The sequence below is a fragment of the Schistocerca americana genome, chromosome 1 (genome assembly GCF_021461395.2).
Source record: "Schistocerca americana isolate TAMUIC-IGC-003095 chromosome 1, iqSchAmer2.1, whole genome shotgun sequence".
NCBI lineage: Eukaryota > Metazoa > Arthropoda > Insecta > Orthoptera > Acrididae > Schistocerca > Schistocerca americana.
In genome coordinates, this window is record NC_060119.1 from 1143068933 (window position 1) to 1143088047 (window position 19115).

General features: G+C 42.2%; 1 protein-coding gene across 1 annotated transcript in view; it reads left to right on the forward strand.

The window, feature by feature from the left end:
- Positions 1–19115, forward strand: part of LOC124597293 (delta and Notch-like epidermal growth factor-related receptor) — a 576119-nt gene that overhangs the window by 530472 nt on the left and 26532 nt on the right. The window contains exons 10-11 of the mRNA XM_047135929.1: positions 5055–5157; positions 13033–13196. Coding sequence (XP_046991885.1) covers positions 5055–5157; positions 13033–13196 — 267 coding nt within the window. The remainder of the gene's footprint in view (positions 1–5054; positions 5158–13032; positions 13197–19115) is intronic.

Genomic DNA, 19115 nt, shown 5'->3' on the forward strand with positions numbered 1-19115 from the left:
TATTGGGCTTAAAGAAAACTGACCATTAAGAACAGAATATTCTTCGCGAGTCTTTTCTCTTGGAGATAGAGAATGCTTACAGTAGTCTAAGGGAGTCGGAGTCCAGTCTTTCAATGGTACGGTCGTACGTAGTATGAGCTCCAAAGGAAGTTATAATTTGCCGGTTTTAGTTGTACTACATGTTTCAAAAGTGTTTTGAAGTCAAGGTATATTTATTCCGGTGTATTTTTTAGAAAGTACGGACTTTTTAAGTAATTTTGTGTATGAGAAAGGACAGTAGTTCTGCATGGCATATTGGGCAGATCAGTGACTAAAAACATGAGTGCATTAGACAGCGATAAACTTAATAGTAGGAGGAATATATCCATTTAAGAACAATCCATGCTTAGAAACTGTTCAGACTTCGGGAAATACGTTGCCATAAACTTGCTAACAGGTTTTGTGCATGACAGTGTTAAGATTATCACGGGCTTGGCAGTGAAAGTGTGCGTCTCAAGGTTCAGAATACACCGAAGATTTGCCAATATTTCCACCTTTCATTCAAAACTTCTTCCCGATTTTTGGAATAGTTAGCGTTTATGCAACCTGGTGCGAGTTGCAGTACGGCAGGTTTCTGCTCGGCTTTCCTACCGGCGATCTGCTACAACGAGTTCACTTGTAGGTGCAGATAACGGACGAACGTAACCTCGCAGCCGCAAAATGACATTATAATTTACCCAACTTTTAATGTGTTAATGCCAACTGGCATTTAGACATTTCAAAAATGTATATTTGCACAAGAAATACAATAAGTATTATTACAATCTGTTTCTTAGCTAACAACACGAGCCCCTTACTGCCAACCCATTCGGAAAAAGCCGCACGTTAGTAACACTCGCCACTCCCACGAAATTTGGCTGCAAATTTTAGGTTATTCGCCTTGTGCACTATGTGTGTCTGAGGACGGCGCTGGTGACTGAAAGTGATCAAGGCACAAAAAAAAAAAAAAAAAAGAAAAAATATTCTGAAAATCATTTTCGCAGTCAGAGTTAAAATCATTCCTAATCTTGCTCCATTCTTGAACCTATCTTTTATTGCCACCATTGTATCTTCCGGAATTAAATTACAATGATTTTTCTGAAAGTCTGATGGTGTGACTCCAGACTCATATATTCTGCAAACCAACTCTAATGATCTTTTGGCTCCCACTTCCCCTAGTGATTTAATTCCGGACTAATGTTGTGTAAATATTTCTCCTAATTTGGTCACAAGTCCGCCACACCGCATCTTAGTGACGCCGTGTCAGAAGACGACGCAGCGGTCTGTTTGGGCCGTACTAGGGAGTTGGTATGTACACGAACACGAGCTTATTAATGCTCCGCAGCAGACGCTCTTGTAGAGATGATGCAGAAAGCAGACACGAGCAGTCAAAATCCTAAAGCTGCACAGTCGTCGCAGACTAAAGAGAAATCGCACTGGGGTTAGCCCATGACACTGGTTCCAGTATCACACTCCCAATTAAATAAACAAAGGACATTTCCGTAGTGATGATCCAACAAGGTAAAGACGGCATTCACGATAAACCCTGCATTGTGCGGTGGCTGTGTAGCCGGCACCCACTGCCAGTGGAGGGCCTTAGATACACTGTGGGCGCGTCACTCTGGGGGTACCTGGAATCCAGCACTGATGGTGAGGTGGGTAATGTTGGTAGTACAAAACTAACATCAGCAGAGACTTCCCCAAAATCGCTACTTTGCCAGTGTTCAACCTGGCGCTGACATAACGGTCACAGGTCCTAGCAGTCGGCTTTCCTGTTTGTCAAATTTGCGAATCCCGATGTACTGGCGTCCTGAGCTATGGCGAAATTCGTTTGCTAAGTTGCCGCCCTAGTGACCATAGCAGGGCCTCTTCTTTACAGTCCGATCGCCCAGTTGCAGCAGATGAAAGTATGCTCCCACGTGCCGCGTAGTGGGAGGCAGGTATGATACTGTGGGGAAGAAAGTGAGCATCTATCCCACTCGCCATCAGTTTCTGGACAAATAACCGCTCTGCCGTCCGCGCCGAAAGCGTAGTGCTGACGTCACAGCCTGTTGCACACGCTTTCCAGAGCAGCTACAAAGGCTTTAGGAGTAAATATAATGGTTGGCCATGAACACTGTGTACCAAGAACATTACGACCTTAACTGACGGTAGCCAGTAAGCTTGGAGCGGCCATTCGACATGACAGCGACACGAAGAGGTTTAACATACATTTGGTCAAATTTTCTTGAGTTCATCTCTGTATACATCAAGTGCGATCGACAGTACATCTTAATAAACGAAGAACAGAAAACTAAATCATCTGCGGGAGATCTACCCTCAGATAAAGTGGGAATCTACACAGCAACTTCTGTGACTTGTGTTAAAGCCAAGTGGTACATGATTGTCCACGAAAAAAGAGCAACTAACGAAAAATTATACAACATCTATCGCAGCACTACTTTGACACGTGAAACATGTGGTCTCAACGCTATAATAATTAAGAAGTTAACTTGCGAAACTGCATCTGACTTCTGGTATTATATCAACAGGAGACATGCTGTCATACACCACACAACACAGAACTTTTAGACGTGATGGAAACGAAAAGATCGCAGACGCTGCGTTACCCACGTCCCAAAAACAACCCAGCAATTTGAATGATCTGGTTTATCACTACTCTCGTAATTTATCATAGATCAGCCATTTTCAAAGATTTTCACTCACTTATGAAAGTAGAACAGCAAACAATAACACAATATCAAAAAATAATATAGTCTTCCATAAGAACTATGTGGGATTACTTGGCACTACGATGATTGCACCACCATAACTAAGAAGAAGAAAGGGAGAAAGGAAGCTGCAGCTTTGTTCAGTTATTGTTGAAATGTTCCAAAGCGCCGAACGTTCGTTTATATGATGCGTGAAACGGAAGATAATAGCATAAGGCACACTTAATGTCTTATACTTCTCAGTGTACAATAAGTTGTGAAGTTATTAACACATTTTTGATTTATGTAAAAGGAAAAAAGTCTAACACCACTGGGGAAAAAGAACATCAGCTGTTGTGCTTAGGGGTGACTTAATTTACTACACAGGATTTCGGCTACTTTCTTTTCATTGCATCTTCTAGTATTACGTCATTCAACATTTTTTTTTTTTAATTCAGAATTGTCCACTCTTAAGTATTCCCACTTTATGTCACTTGTTGCCTTTTAGCGTCACCATTGGTGAATTCTGCAAGTAGACTTGCAATACACAACAAGGCGGCGCCTTTGGCGCAATTGTTTTATGTATCTCCACTGCAGGATGCGATTTTAGTGTATCTTTGCTTCTGATGAAGGTATATTTAGATATACCGAAACCGTGGTCAAGGATTTCAATAAATCTCTATCCTGCAACTGTTTGGCTGTTAGCATTTACCGTGAAGAGCCCACAGAATCATTACTTTTTGGAGTTCGTGCATAATATTTTGGGGAATAATTCTTCAATGTATACAGGGTGAGTCACCTAACATTACCGCTGGATATATTTCGTAAACCACATCAAATACTGACGAATCGATTCCACGGAGCGAACGTGAGGAGAGAGGCTAGTGTAATTGGTTAATACGAACCATAAAAAAATTCACGGAAGTGTGTTTTTTAACACAGACCTACGTTTTTTTAAATGGAACCCCGTTAGTTTTGTTAGCACATCTGAACATGTAAACAAATACGTAATCAGTGCCGTTTGTTGAATTGTAAAATGTTAATTATATCCGGAGATATTGTAACCTAAAGTTGACGCTTGAGTACCACTCCTCCGCTGTTCGATCTTGTCTATCGGAGAGCATCGAATTACGTAGGGATCCAAAGGGAACGGTGATGGACCTTAGGTACAGAAGAGACTGGTACAGCACATTACTTCCACATGCTAACACCTTTTTATTGGTCTTTTTCACTGACGCACATGTACATTACCATGAGGGATGAGGTACACGTACACACGTGGTTTCCGTTTTAAATTACGGAGTGGAATAGAGTGTGTCCCGACATGTCAGGCCAATAGATGTTCAATGTGGTGGCCATCATTTGCTGCACACAATTGCAATCTCTGGCGTAATGAATGTCGTACACGCCGCAGTACATCTGGTGTAATGTCGCCGCAGGATGCCACAATACGATGTTTCATATCCTCTGGGGTTGTAGGCACATCACGGTGCACATTCTCCTTTAACGAACCCCACAGAAAGAAGTTCAGAGGCGTAAGATCAGGAGAACGGGCTGGCCAATATATGCGTCCTCCACGTCCATTGAAACGCCCGTCGAACGTCCTGTCAAGGGTCAGCCTAGTGTTAATTGCGGAATGTGCAGGTGCACCATCATGCTGATACCACATACGTCGACGCGTTTCCAGTGGGACACACTCTATTCCACTTCGTAATTGAAAACGGAAACCACGTGTGTACATTTACCTCACCCCTCATGGTAATGTACATGTGCGTCAGTGAAAAAGACCAATAAAAAGGTGTTAGCATGTGGACGTAATGTGCTGTTCCAGTCTCTTCTGTACCTAAGGTCCATCACCGTTCCCTTTGGATCCCTACGTAATTCGGTGCTCTCCGATACACACGATCGAACAGCGGCGGAGTGGTACTCAAGCGTCAACTTTAGGTTAAAATATCTCCGGATGTAATTAACATTTTACAATGCAACAAACGGCACTGATTGCGTATTTGTTTATATGTTCAGATGTGCTAACAAAACTAACGGGGTTCCATTTTAAAAAAACGTAGGTTTGTGTTAAAAACATACTTCCGTGCATTTTTTTTATGGTTTGTATTAACCAATTACACTAGCCCCTCTCCTCACGTTCGATCTGTGGAATCGATTCGTCAGTATTTGATGTGGTTTACGAAATATATCCAGCGGTAACGTTAGGTGACTCACCCTGTATACATTCGCATTCAGCAACAACAAGTTCCAGTTTATTCGACTGTCACCCTGTCGTTCCTCCTTGAGTCTTGGGGAGCAATGTAGTTCTTTAGACCACAGCTGTGTGTGTTTGTGTTCCAGGCGTGCAGCGTGAACCCGTGCCGCCACGGCGGCACCTGCTGGAGCAGCGTCGACTCCTTCTACTGCGCCTGCCGGCCGGGCTACACGGGGAAGACCTGCCAAGGTGAGTCCCGCGGAACCTGCCAGCGCCTGCCTGCTCTCGCACCTGCCACCGTCGGCGAGCACATCGCCGTTCTCGCGTTTCCTCAGCTATTCTCTGTTGCCATAACTCAAACAGCGACACTTCTTTCTCATATACAGGATGTTTCCGTAAAAGCGTGCAAAAATGTAGCAGGACTCAGAAAATGCTGCACTGAACATTTTGGGGTAGGAAATATGGGGTCGGAGAAGCCAGCTTAAGGAGATATGGAAGTAAACTTGTCTGCCACTTTGCCTAGCATTATTGTTTTCCAGCTTACAACAAACGTGCGTACAAGTTTACACGTACTGCGCTGTACATTCTCTATTTCCTGCAAGGAAAGGAGGAGGCTAAAAATGGTTCAAATAGCTCTGAGCACTACGCGACTTGACTTCTGAGGTCATCAGTCACCTAGAACTTAGAACTAATTAAACCTAACTAACCTAAGGACATCACACACGTCCATACCCGAGGCAGGATTCGAACCTGCGACCGTAGCAGTCGCTCGGCTCCAGACTGTAGCGCCTAGAACCGCACGGCCACTCCGGCCGGCAAAAGGAGGAGGACGAGCCGGATTACTAGGGAGTCGTGATGCAGGTTTTGTTTACTTTACTTGTCCATAACGTCGCTCTGTTTATTGTATTTACACTGTCCCATGGCAGAAAGTGCTATAAATCAAAGATATACCCATTCATTACTCAGTGCTATTTAGAGACGTACAGTACAGTACGATGGAGCGGTAGCGGTACAGTATTTCGTGGTCGCTGGATTGGAGGAGGAGGTCCTGCTCCATGGCCTGCGATGTCGCCTCGATTATTTCCTATGCGGTTACCGACAGTCACTTTTCTGTGATGCCACAGTGGGTACGGAGATGGAATTAGTTGCCAGACTCGTAGTTGTGATTCCAAACATACAGGGTGTTTCAAAAATGACCGGTATACTTGAAACGGCAATAAAAACTAAGCGAGCAGCGATAGAAATACACCGTTTGTTGCAATATGCTTGGGACAACAGTACATTTTCAGGCAGACAAACTTTCGAAATTACAGTAGTTACAATTTTCAACAACAGATGGCGCTGCAAGTGATGTGAAAGATATAGAAGACAACGCAGTCTGTGGGTGCGCCATTCTGTACGTCGTCTTTCTGCTGTAAGCGTGTGCTGTTCACAACGTGCAAGTGTGCTGTAGACAACATGGTTTATTCCTTAGAACAGAGGATTTTTCTGGTGTTGGAATTTCACCGCCTAGAACACAGTGTTGTTGCAACAAGACGAAGTTTTCAACGGAGGTTTAATGTAAGCAAAGGACCGAAAAGCGATACAATAAAGGATCTGTTTGAAAAATTTCAACGGTCTGGGAACGTGACGGATGAACGTGCTGGAAAGGTAGGGCGACCGCGTACGGCAACCACAGAGGGCAACGCGCAGCTAGTGCAGCAGGTGATCCAACAGCGGCCTCGGGTTTCCGTTCGCCGTGTTGCAGCTGCGGTCCAAATGACGCCAACGTCCACGTATCGTCTCATGCGCCAGAGTTTACACCTCTATCCATACAAAATTCAAACGTGGCAACCCCTCAGCGTCGCTGCCATTGCTGCACGAGAGACATTCGCTAACGATATAGTGCACAGGATTGATGAAGGCGATATGCATGTGGGCAGCATTTGGTTTACTAACGAAGCTTATTTTTACCTGGACGGCTTCGTCAATAAACAGAACTGGCGCATATGGGGAACCGAAAAGCCCCATGTTGCAGTCCCATCGTCCCATCGCTCCTTTGGTTACATTAAACCTCCGTTGAAAACTTCGTCTTGTTGCAACAACACTGTGTTCTAGGCGGTGAAATTCCGACACCAGAAAAATCATCTGTTCTAAGGAATAAATCATCTTGTCTACAGCACACTTGCACGTTGTGAACAGCACACGCTTACAGCAGAAAGACGACGTACAGAATGGCGCACCCACAGACTGCGTTGTCTTCTATATCTTTCACATCACTTGCAGCGCCATCTGTCGTTGAAAATTGTAACTACTGTAATTTCGAAAGTTTGTCTGCCTGAAAATGTACTGTTGTCCCAAGCATATTGCAACAAACGATGTATTTCTATCGCTGCTCGTTTACTTTTTATTGCCGTTTCAAATATACCGCTCATTTTTGAAACACCCTGTACCAGGGATATTTGTCATGGTGCGTCAGAATGTTGTTCGCCCGTGCCATCCTTGCATTGAGATTGGTGGTCGGTAGCTGCAGCTCATTTTGTAAGGCACAGTACAAATGGTACGCTCATTGTGTCAATGATGGTATTTGCATTTAACTAATGTGAATAAAAAATTACACAGTAATGTGATTTTATTCCTATTATCTCCTTAAGCTGGCTTCTACGGTCGCAGATTCCTTGCCTCGAATTGTTCAGTGGAGCAGCCGCTATGTCCTGTTCAGCTTTTGCACGCTGTTACGGAAACATCATGTATACACAGTGTTTAAAAATTAGTTACACAAAACTAATCTATAATATTCTAAAGAGTAAATAACTTGCAGAAATGTTTGACACAGCATTGAATGCAGCAAATATTCAATTTTTATTCCCTCCTAACACTGTTAGTTGCCTATGCTCCCGCTAGGTGGCATGTGCGAATGAGTTATTTCAAGAATCATCATGGAGTCGTATAACGGCGTACAGCGTGCGCGGTCTTGGTTACTGTTTCGTGGATCCAAATCAGCTACTACAATTCAGAAACAATTCAGGACTAACTATCGGAAGTCAACATCTCAGAGATTAACTGGCTTTGTGTGACTTAGGACGCCAGATCATAGTTGGCCAGCAGTCTCTGATGCAACATTTGAACCAGTTCGGCAGTCGTACATTCGTGAATATCGGAAACTATCAGTGTTAAGCGGTAATGAAACTTGAAGATATGCTGCATTCTGTGCCGTATCAAACATTTCTGCATGTTATTTAACCCTTTCAAAATTAAAGCTTACTTTTATGTTACTAATTTAAAAACACGCTGTATATTACCAAAGGACTCAAAAGGTCTGCCAGTTACCCATACCAAGTTGCAGATCGCCTCTCTGATGGCTTCCAGCGGTAACAAAAATAGCATTTTGAATATTTCATGTAACTATAAATTGTTTTGAAAAATACTGAAATGTTGTCACAATCCACTCATTAAGTTATAGATTTAGCACAGTCAATCAGGTATTAAAGTTGGAAAGTGTTTTGAGGCACTGGAACTGACGGCGCGCATATATTCCCCATAGTATTAGGTTGGCGCACAATTTCGTAGAGTTTTTTCATAATTTAAATAAACGCAACAGATACACATAACAGAGACTTTAGTGATCAGTAATATATTCTCCTTCACTATTTACAACAATGTGACAACGATGGGGTAACTTTTAGATTCCGTGAGTGTGGAAATCACGTAGTTCTGAAGCGAAGAACTCGACGAGCCTTACTCGGAGCGCATTTTCATCCGGAAAGGAAGTTCCTTGAAGGTTGCTCGATAGAGAGCGGAGAAGGTGAAAATCTGAGAGCGCAGGATCAGGCGCATAAGGCGAGTGCGGAATGACTTCTCGAGCCGACTACTGCATAGTTTTGTGTCAGTCTGGCAGAATGCGTGCTGGCCTTATCGTGGAGTAGCATCACTTCACGCAGTCTTTCTGGTCGTTGTTCCTGGACTGAGTCTGCAAGACGTCACAGTTGTTGACAATAAATCCCGGCAGTGATGATTAGATCTCGGGGAAGCAATTCGCAGTACACCACAACGCCTCTATTCCACCAGACGCAAACGTTCTGTTTTTCTGACACGCAGAGGTCATTTTACGGGGAACTGCTGCTTTGTTTGGGCTCAGTCGTTCCTCTCTTTCCTTTATTTCAGCATAAAGACAAAATTTCTAGTCGCTAGTGTTGATATGGGATAGGAATGGTCGGTGTTACTCCCGAATCAATTGATGATAAGCAAGCAATGTGCAAATATGGCCACCAGTAGATTTTTGTGATTTTTGGTTTAGAGCGTGCGGTACCAAATGTTCAAATGGCCGTGAATTCCTAAGGGATCAAACTGCTTAGTTAATCGGTCCCTAGACTTACACACCAGTTAAACTAACTTAAACTAACTTATGCTAAGATCAACACACACACAGCCATGGCCGGAGGAGGACTCGAACCTCCGGCGGGAGGGGCCTCGCAGTCCGTGACATGACGCATCAAATCGCGCGGCCACTACATGCGGTGCTTGCGGTACCCACACACCCGATTTTAGAATCCTCCTCAAACGCATACAGATGTGCCACGATGGTGGTGTGGTCACAGGTCATTACATTCGGCAGTTCTCGAGCACACTGACATGGATCATTGTGGTTTAAACCGTTTAAGAGAGCTTCTTCAAACCACGGTGGTCTTCCTGAACGTAGAGAGTCACTAATGTTGAAACGATCCTCCTTGAAACGATTAAAACATTTTATTACCGTGCTCTGTCCAATGGCATTATTCCCATACATGGCTGTCTCCACTGCACAAAGCTTCAGTTGACCTCAAACAGAAGAATACGTCGGTAATGTTCCAATTATTTTGCTTGGCACTCCATTTTCTAGCATCCACAGCTCCACTTATTCTATCTATATGGCAAAATGGCAATGTACAAACTCAAACAGCAACGGTTAACTACGTATAAAAAATAACGATCGATAAATAGAGCCATAGCAACCAGAATACCAACATGCAAAACAAAAACTCTACGAACTTGTGCATCAATCTAATATAAACGTATTCATATAATATCATACAGTATTTGACAATCTCGAGCAGTTACACGTAATATAAACACTTTTCTCGCTGATAACGTCACATGATAACGAAAAGAAGGAGTTTATCACTTACTACATTTTCACTCTTCATGCAACAGGACCTTAACATCAAGCACGATGTTTTATTAGTTCGTTACTTCTAACACAGGAATCTGATTCAAATGCGAAACAGTCTTGGGCATATTTCGTACGGTAGACCATACTAACTTTAGCACACATCTCTCAAAAACTGCTTGTTCAAATCAAACCAAAGCTAAAACGTGCAAAAGTTGTCATATCTTCTTTAAAATTCATTAGTTATGTGACCGTAGCATAGTCATCATAGTAGGAAATCAAAGAAGGGTTTGTAACCTAAGAAATTCAAATTTAAAAAGAAATAACCCCGAAATACTTGTTATATCTCCCATTCGATTACCATAAATCTAATACATTTTGATGAAACTAACGCAATTTCTATAGCTAGTTTCAAAGGGTGAGATTCGTATACATGTTTTAGTTTCAGAGATAATTGTGTCTAAGGTTTAAGATTTCTTATTTTTGGGGAACTGTATTTAAAACTTTTGATACGATCTGTTCAACATACATTCAAATTTAAAAGTCTCCACGTCTATAATGTCATCGTTGCGGATTTCTGTATACTCCACCTTCCGTTAGGAGGTCTTATTTTGAACTCTGGCCTCTTTTACCCTTCGCAGAGTACTTTTCTCAGCATCCCGCACCGTCAGCTGGTCAGTTAACAAAAGCGTAGTCTTCATTGTCGCTCCATATAACTGAAATATTCAGTTTGCTGTCTAGCAAATCTCTGAAGCTCAACACCGAATCCATTACACCAGGTTATAGAGCTCTATGGCCTATAAATACTGTTTAGGCAAGTTTTCCGACATGCAGTTATTAAAATTCTTGTTCTGGTTTTGAGTTCTTGCACGGACCCATTCAGCAATCAAGTTTCTGCTAGCTACGTCTCTATACATAGGTTTTTTTAACATCAGATGCTGACATTGATAGGGGATGTTTGTGTCTATGCAAGAGTGATTCCCATTAACGTTTAAAAACCTCCAATTCGATGTAGATGACGCTGAGACGAGAAATTTAATAAAATGCACATGGATCCACAACGTCTGAAAGTACCCCAAAAGTGAATGACAAATTTTGAACATGTGATGTGACCCGGTGACTTACCTCGTCGCATGTGCAGCGGTTGGGCTTGTCGATCGAACCCACACCGGTAGGGGGCAGTCCTATGAATCGCTTGCTTGAGTAAACGTTACAATTTTCGTACGCCTACTGTAAATGTGATCTGTTGTAAGACCAGAATTCACAAAATTATTGTCTTATTACAACGAGCAAAAGCTGTTCTTATTTTACGTTTCTTTCCTTTTGTTTACAGCATGGCCATTTTCCGCAGCAGCTGTTAAAATCAGTTATTACTGGTTTTCGGTCCTGAGCTTACTGCAGTTTAACTGAAGAGAATTACGCCAGATGCGTTTCGCTTTTATTCATAAAGCTTCTTCAGTGGATATTCTGCAAACTGGACACACACGTTTGTAAATTTTCGGTTGTTTTAGTTTAAAAACAGCGTTTTCTTTACAAAGTTGGTGTGCAAGTTACTTTCGGTGTTTCTTTATACATTCTCCAAATCACTGTTTCTTCCCTCCTTCTTCCTAGCAGCGGTTGACGTCGAAAGTATCGATTCACATAAGCACTTGGGAGTTTTTGCCATTTTGCAGTATTTGTGATTATAGGACGAATCTTGGAGGAGTTGGCAGTGGTATATGGATTGTGTGATAATATGTGTATATTTAACGTTGTAGTAAGAGGTCGGGGAATTTAAAGAGACACAGGCATCGAAATCATTAGACCTCTTCACCTCACAAGGAAACAGGAAACTACCACATTCAAAAAAACCACAGCAGAAAAGAAACAACTCATAAATGATCATACCAGCTTGGCAAACCACACATTCCTTAAACTAATTGACCAACATAATATAGCATTAAAAACACACCTCCCAGATTCTATCCTATAATGACGACCCATGCCCGTTCCTGACCCACCGACACCCCCCCCCCCCCCCCGACCACCTCCAAGAAAAAGCCTTGCAATCAACTCTTCCATCTCCTCTGATATCTCTACTTAACATACAAGATATTTTCACTAATTTACACCATCTCACACATACACAAATACCCATGGAAAAAAAAAATTAGTTTCACATGTTGGCAACACACACAACGTGAACTAAAATATTCGGGCGTAAACACTGTTACTGTGTAGAGTGAGAATCAAACACAGCTTCAGTTCAATTGTACAAAAGTGAAGTGTAAATAATAGAGTGCAAGAAATTCTGTTGAAGGGCAAAAACTTCCAAATGCAGACGTGGATCGAAGTCTTTTGACATCAACCGCTGCTAGCAAGAAGGAGGGAAGAAGCAGTGATTTGGAGAATGTATAAGTAGCTTGCACACAAGCTTTATAAACAAAACGCTGTTTTTAAACTAAAACAAAGAAAAAAACTACACACGTATGTATCCAGTTTGCAGAATAACCATGGAAAAAGCTTTTTGAATAAAAGCGGAACGCGTCTATTGTAATTCTCCTAATCTAAACTGGAGTAAGCTCAAGACGGAAAAGCAATAACAACAGCAGGTGTTTGTTGTACCGGACTTTACCATAAACCACGGGAGACCGTGGAAAACCGGTAAATAAAGTAGCAAGCCATACCTTAGTGCCGACACAGAATAGTCTAACGCACTGCAGAAATTCCTGCCTGCCAGACGCAAGAGTCGAACTCTGAGCCCCACACGATTGAGATGGGCACGTAGGCACGGAGTGACACCGACGTGAACACTTGGCTGGGGTAGGGGGATGAGCAGGTGCTACTGACAGATGGACTCAACCTCTGAACTTGCGTAATAGTACGTCATCTGGTCACGTTACATATCCAACATTCGACAAAGCAAATATAAAGCTGTGTAAGTTATATTATAGACTGACCTTTTTAGTCTCGAGGTTACTTTTATTAATACGAGCGTATGTGGCGTGGTGTGCCCACAGAGGAGTTCGTGCTGGAGGCGATGCCGAGCGCCATGCCGCGGGCGACTGGCCGCGACGGCCAGCTGGACCTGCAGATGCCCATCTCCATCCACCTGGACCACCTGCACAACGTCTACATCGCCGCAGGGACGCTCGCCTGCGCCGTCGTCATCGTCGTGCTCACGGTAAGTGCTCACAGCTGCTGACGTCACCTCCCTGCCTCTCAATACACAGCGTGGGCCAAATAAAACTGACTCACCTGTAGGCACGCAACCATTCTTACATCACCCGCGCCCATGGTGAACTATGTGGGCATGGTTGCCTGTCTTAAGGGGGGTAGGACGTCAAATGCGCCGACTTGGAGCAGGAGAGGCACCACAGGACATTTTAATTTCCACTCTCTATACTTTTACAAGTAAATTCATAAAACTTTGTCAGCATGACCAGGAATGATTCAGGATTGACAATCGTAGCAGCGGAAGTCCAAAAACATAACAAAATTTTTTTTTTCACATGTGAAATTTCATCATTTTTCACTTACTATTGGTTGCATTTGTCGCTATAGGTACACTTTTCTTCATAAGTAAGAGACTCTGTTCGATGAATTTTGCCGGCCGGAGTGGCCGTGCGGTTCTAGGCGCTACAGTCTGGAGCCGAGCGACCGCTACGGTCGCAGGTTCGAATCCTTCCTCGGGCAAGGATGTGTGTGACGTCCTTAGGTTAGTTTGGTTTAATTAGTTCTAAGTTCTAGGCGACTGATGACCTCAGAATTTAAGTCGCATAGTGTTCAGAGCCATTTGAACCATTTGATGAATTTTGCACAGCATACAAACCATACTTACAGGTGTCTGAAACTCTAGAATCTATTTAATGTATGAAAAAATGAATGAGCTGTTACGTATTAAACTTTATGTTTAGAAAAAAATCAAATTTTGTAGTTAATTTTCTCAATTTTTACCACAGTTTTTAACAGATTTGGAAAATTCTAGAGTTTCATACACCTGTAAGTATAGTTTGTATGCTGTGCAAAATTCATCAAAGAATCTCTCTTACTTGTGAAGAAAAATGTACCTATAGCAACAAATGCAGCCAACAGTAAGTGAAAAAATGATGAAATTTCATATCTAAAAAAAATTATTTTGTTATGTTTTTGCACTTCCACTGCTGTGGGTGTGAATCCTGAATCCTTCCTGGTCATGCTGACAAAGTTTTATGAATTTATTTGTAAAAGTATAGACAGTAGAAAAAAAGTCGGCCCGTTTGACGTCCTAAACCCCTTAAGGTGCATGAAGTATTTTCTGGGCCAACTGTAGTTTGCCCATACTGTAGGTTTTCCTGCCAACCGCACTGTACCATGCAACGTTCTGTACTAACATCGAGGTTTCCGTTCTACTGATGCAGGGTTGCAGCGAACACATAACAATAAAGCTACAGGATTTATAGGACAAAATTTTCTAAAACCGTAGCACCTCAAACTGTACCAAAAATGACTTATTTTGATAGACCTATGTTGCAATGCATCACTGGAACCGTGAAACCTACCATACACGGCATGTCATGTTCGCAAACACTGAGACTTACAAGACGGCTGCTCGGTTTGTCTTTGTCAGCCAGTCACAGCTCAGAGCACATGACTACGTCAACTAATCTCACCATAAGATATGTGACTGGGATTGTGGTTAGGCTGGGAGCTAGTAGAAAGGTTAAATTAAGTTGTTAATATGAGTTGTATAATACAACCAACCGGTTGCAACAGTATTTAACTTCACCTTGTTTCGACACTGACTATAGGTGTCTTCATTAGAAAATCTGAAACAGTTACACGTAGAGACAGATGGACACATTTACGAGGAAAATTCTCTCGTCAAATACACTAAAGCTCCAAAGAATCTGGTACTGCCATGCGTATTCAAATACAGAGGTATGTAAACAGGCAGAACACGGTGCTTGAGTCGACAACGCCTATATAATGCAACAAGCGTCTGCCGCAGTTGTTAGATCGGTTACTGCTGCTACAATGGCAGGTTATTAAGATTTAGGTGAGTCTGAACGTGATGTTAAAGTCAGCGCACGAGAGATGGGACACAGCATCTCCGAGGTAGCGATGAAGTGGGGATTTTCCCGTACGACCATTTCACGGGTGTACCGTGAATTTGAGGAATCCGGTAAAATATCAAATTTCCCACATCACCGTGAACAGAAAAAGATTCTGCAAGAACGGGACCAACGACGACTGAAGACAATAGTTCAACGTGACAGATGTGCAACCCTTGCGCAGATTGCTGCAGGTTTCAATGCTCGGCCATCAACGAGTGTCAGCATGCGAACCTTTCATAGAATCATCATAGATATGGGCTTTCGGAGCCGAAGGCCTACTCGTGTGCCCTTGATGACTGCACGACACAAAGCTTTACGCCTCACCTGGGCCCGTCAACGTCGACACTGGAATGTTGATGATTGGAAACATGTTGCCTGGTCAGTCGAGTCTTGTTTCAAGTTGTACACAGCGGTGGACGTGTACGGGTATGGAGACAACCTCATGAATCCTAGAACCCTGCATGTAAGCAGGAGACTGTTCAAGTTGGTGGAGGCTCTGTAAAGCCGTGGGGCGTGTGCAGTTGGCGTGATGTGGGACCCCTGATACATCTACATACGACTCTCACAAGTGACACGTACGTTAGTATTCTGTCTGATCACCAGCATCCATTAATGTCCATTGTGCATTCCGAAGGACTTGGGCAATTCCAGCAGGACAATGTGACACCTCACGCGTCCAGAATTGCTACAGAGTGGCTACAGAAGCACTTCCGCTTACCATCAAACTCTCCAGACATGACATTATTGAGTATACCTGGGATGCCTTGCAACGTCCAGTTCAGAAGAGATCTCCACACCCTCGTATTCTTACGGATCTATGGATAGCCCTGCATGGATTCATGGTGCCAGTTCCCTCCAGCACTACTTCAGACATTAGCTGAGCCCATGACACGTCGTGTTGCGGCACTTGCGTGCTCGCGAGAGCCCACGATATTAGGAAAGTGTACCAGATTCTTTGTCTCCTCAATGTGGAACAACTTCTTCAAATCGAATTTGAAACCATATAAAAATTGCAAGTACTGGAACTGACATAACTGTGGTACTTGTCTGTAAAAATTATATCTACGTGACGTACCACTCTTTACGCCGCTAAGGGCTCTAAAACGAAACAGCAAATTAATACTCTTGGTTTCCACAAATTTGACTAATTTTCTCGCGAGGAATTTAAGCTGTGCAACCTAACCACAAGATGGGTCACGTGTCTGGGCTTTGTTTGGTGATTTATTTGTGTTATAAATGTGTGCTAAGCTTCAGCTATAACTGTACGAACGTGGTGGTCAGTGGATAACTGCATTTTCGTTTGCGAGCTCTGAGATGTTGACCAGTAACACTAAATATTGTCCTGCTTTGTTTGTTTGCAAAATTGTCTGCGTACCCGCTAGTAAGACTTAAAATATTTGCAGATAAAAAGGTCAAGGGTTTCGACTCTAATTTGTACGATGGCTTCAGTTCATTTCCTCTTTCCCGATTATCATGGATTCTCGTTCATTTATCGTAAAACACTTCTGTTTTTGTTTTGCTTATGAAATCTATAGGCGTATTTCAGCTCTTAGGTAATTAAGAGCCGGCCTGTACAACTTAGCCACCAAAATATATCATGCAAGTAATTCACTATAATAAGCTTCATTATACTGATTTTGGCGTCCAGGTAAAAGAACACCAAACGTAAGGAAACAGAAAACCTTTCTGTCAAACGAAATATGCTTCTGCTTTTTCAAATGTTTATCCAGTTGCGCAATTCATAACTGATAAATAATTACAGCATTTTGTCCTCTGTTTGTCTTTTCATTCGCTGGTAAGCTGGAAACGAACATTACCTCAACACAAAAGAATGAGAACACTCGTACAACTAATGAACTATTTGTCATGGGCTACTTGTGAAGAGGCTTTTCGGCCTCAAATTGTGTCCTTATACATTGCTAACCAGCATTTAGGCAGAGGACGTGTAGTCCACTACATACATGTATAAAGATTAGGTCCGTATTTTGGCGAAATTAAATGTTTCAGGCCCTCTCTTCAACTCCTCCATAACACGTTGTATGGTTTTCAACATTACAGATTAGAAAGGGATGTTGAGAAACAGATTTTGTGACTTAACCTCCACCCATGTTCTCTAGTTGCCACCAGAATACCTAAGGCGATCGTGCAAGGGAGCACGTAAGGAGAGTCCTACACTGTTAAACTTCGGAAGAATAGAGATCGTATCCCGATAAAAATACTGGATGAAGCCTAAATTCGGTTTAAAAATGTTGTTCAAGTGCATGAGTTCATACTGAAGTGATTCAAGAAGCAACGTATTTCAAAAGTTGATAAAAAACTGTCGGGTTTCCAAACGAATTGTAGTGTTACGGTATCTCATAGGCCACTGTAAACCATATAAGAGTCCTATGTGGGCAACTGCATATTACTCTATGCATAATTAATTATTTTTTAAAAATATTTTGTGATCAAATCTAAAAAGTTATAGAGTCCGCTATGACTTAATAGCGTCTGCGTCTGCACGCTATTCTAGCATTTCTTCATCGCAGCTGAGATCGGTCTTTTTCTAAGTACATTGAAGACTCCAACACTGGTCTAAATTAGAATGTCAGTCAATAATGACTCGTAATTATCTGAGATTATTGATGGACCTTTCGACATCAATTGCATTTAATGATGGAAGGATACGTGCCATTTAGAATTTTGAGACATCGTACTGGTTTAATGGCTTAATATAATCCAACATAATTTTTAACCTGACTATACGATTCATTATCATGAATCCGGTTGTGCCTTGAGTCTGCAATAAATGAGGATTAGCAGATACAAGCGGACACTACAATTTTTTAGAAGATTTTAATACAAAGTTAAAATAAAATTAGCTACTGAAAATCGTACGTATTCTTTACTGAGTATCTGTTTCTTTCAACAAATAATGCATAAACAATCAGGCACCTTGTATGGAAGTAATCGATATTTGGCAACGAATATAGATGTTAAATGAGTTGTTGTGATTGATGCATTACCTGAAAAGTAGCAATTTACAGTTGAATCTTCTTAAGAAAAAATATGAAAACCAATAACGCTATGAAAAATGAGGAACAGCAAGGTAGTGGGAACCAAGTCAGCTAAGTTCATATATTACTGCCCATTCATCAATACTAATTGATAAGTTATGAAGGATAGTGGAGAAAAAGTGCAAGGTGTCCTCTAAACGCTGGAAGAGGTGAAAGAAGTGAAGGGTCAGAAGAAACAAAATCTTAGAAGCGAGTGGAGAACAAAGCCGAAACCTTTGGTTTTGTTGTCTAGCATTTGCACCCTTCACCCACTTTTTTTTTTACTGGGCCACTACGCAACACAGCAGTGCACGTGCCACATTCTTCAATTCAGATACAGTCACGGTGCAGTCCGGAAGACAAGAAAATGGAATGTTCTTTACACAGTTATTTTATTTTAACAAATCATATACGAAACAATTGAAGTCCACTGGTAATGTCAAGTTTGTGGTCAGGCCTGAGTAGTGACGATGAAGTAACGATTAGGCACTGTTCTCACTGAGGTGATACAATATGCGATACTAGGCGTTGCAGTACCTGTGTGACAATCGTATTTCCAAAGTAGTGAAAAAAAAAAAACAAGCAACAAAACACAGCAGGCAGCAATAGCATTGCATGTGTTGGGTCACTGTGTTACGGACAACATAATAATACGTCACGTATCTGGTTGAGACTAGAAATAAATATGGCTGTTTGCAGCGTTAAATACAATTTCGACATGTTAGGCGCGTTTTTTATGCAGTTTTGTACACTCATTTTCAGAGAAAAACAGAACAGCTTGGACGACCAAAGATAGGAAGTTCATATTCCCAAGACACATACATTAGAATATGCTTCAGAAATGATTAGTATTTGAACCATATCGGGCAGCGAGTTCACGGTCAACATCGATATCGTGGAGCAACACCACGTACCAGTAAAGTGTGCCTGCAGCCCTCGTCGCTGTAAACCGAAGGCAATGGATCAGTGCGA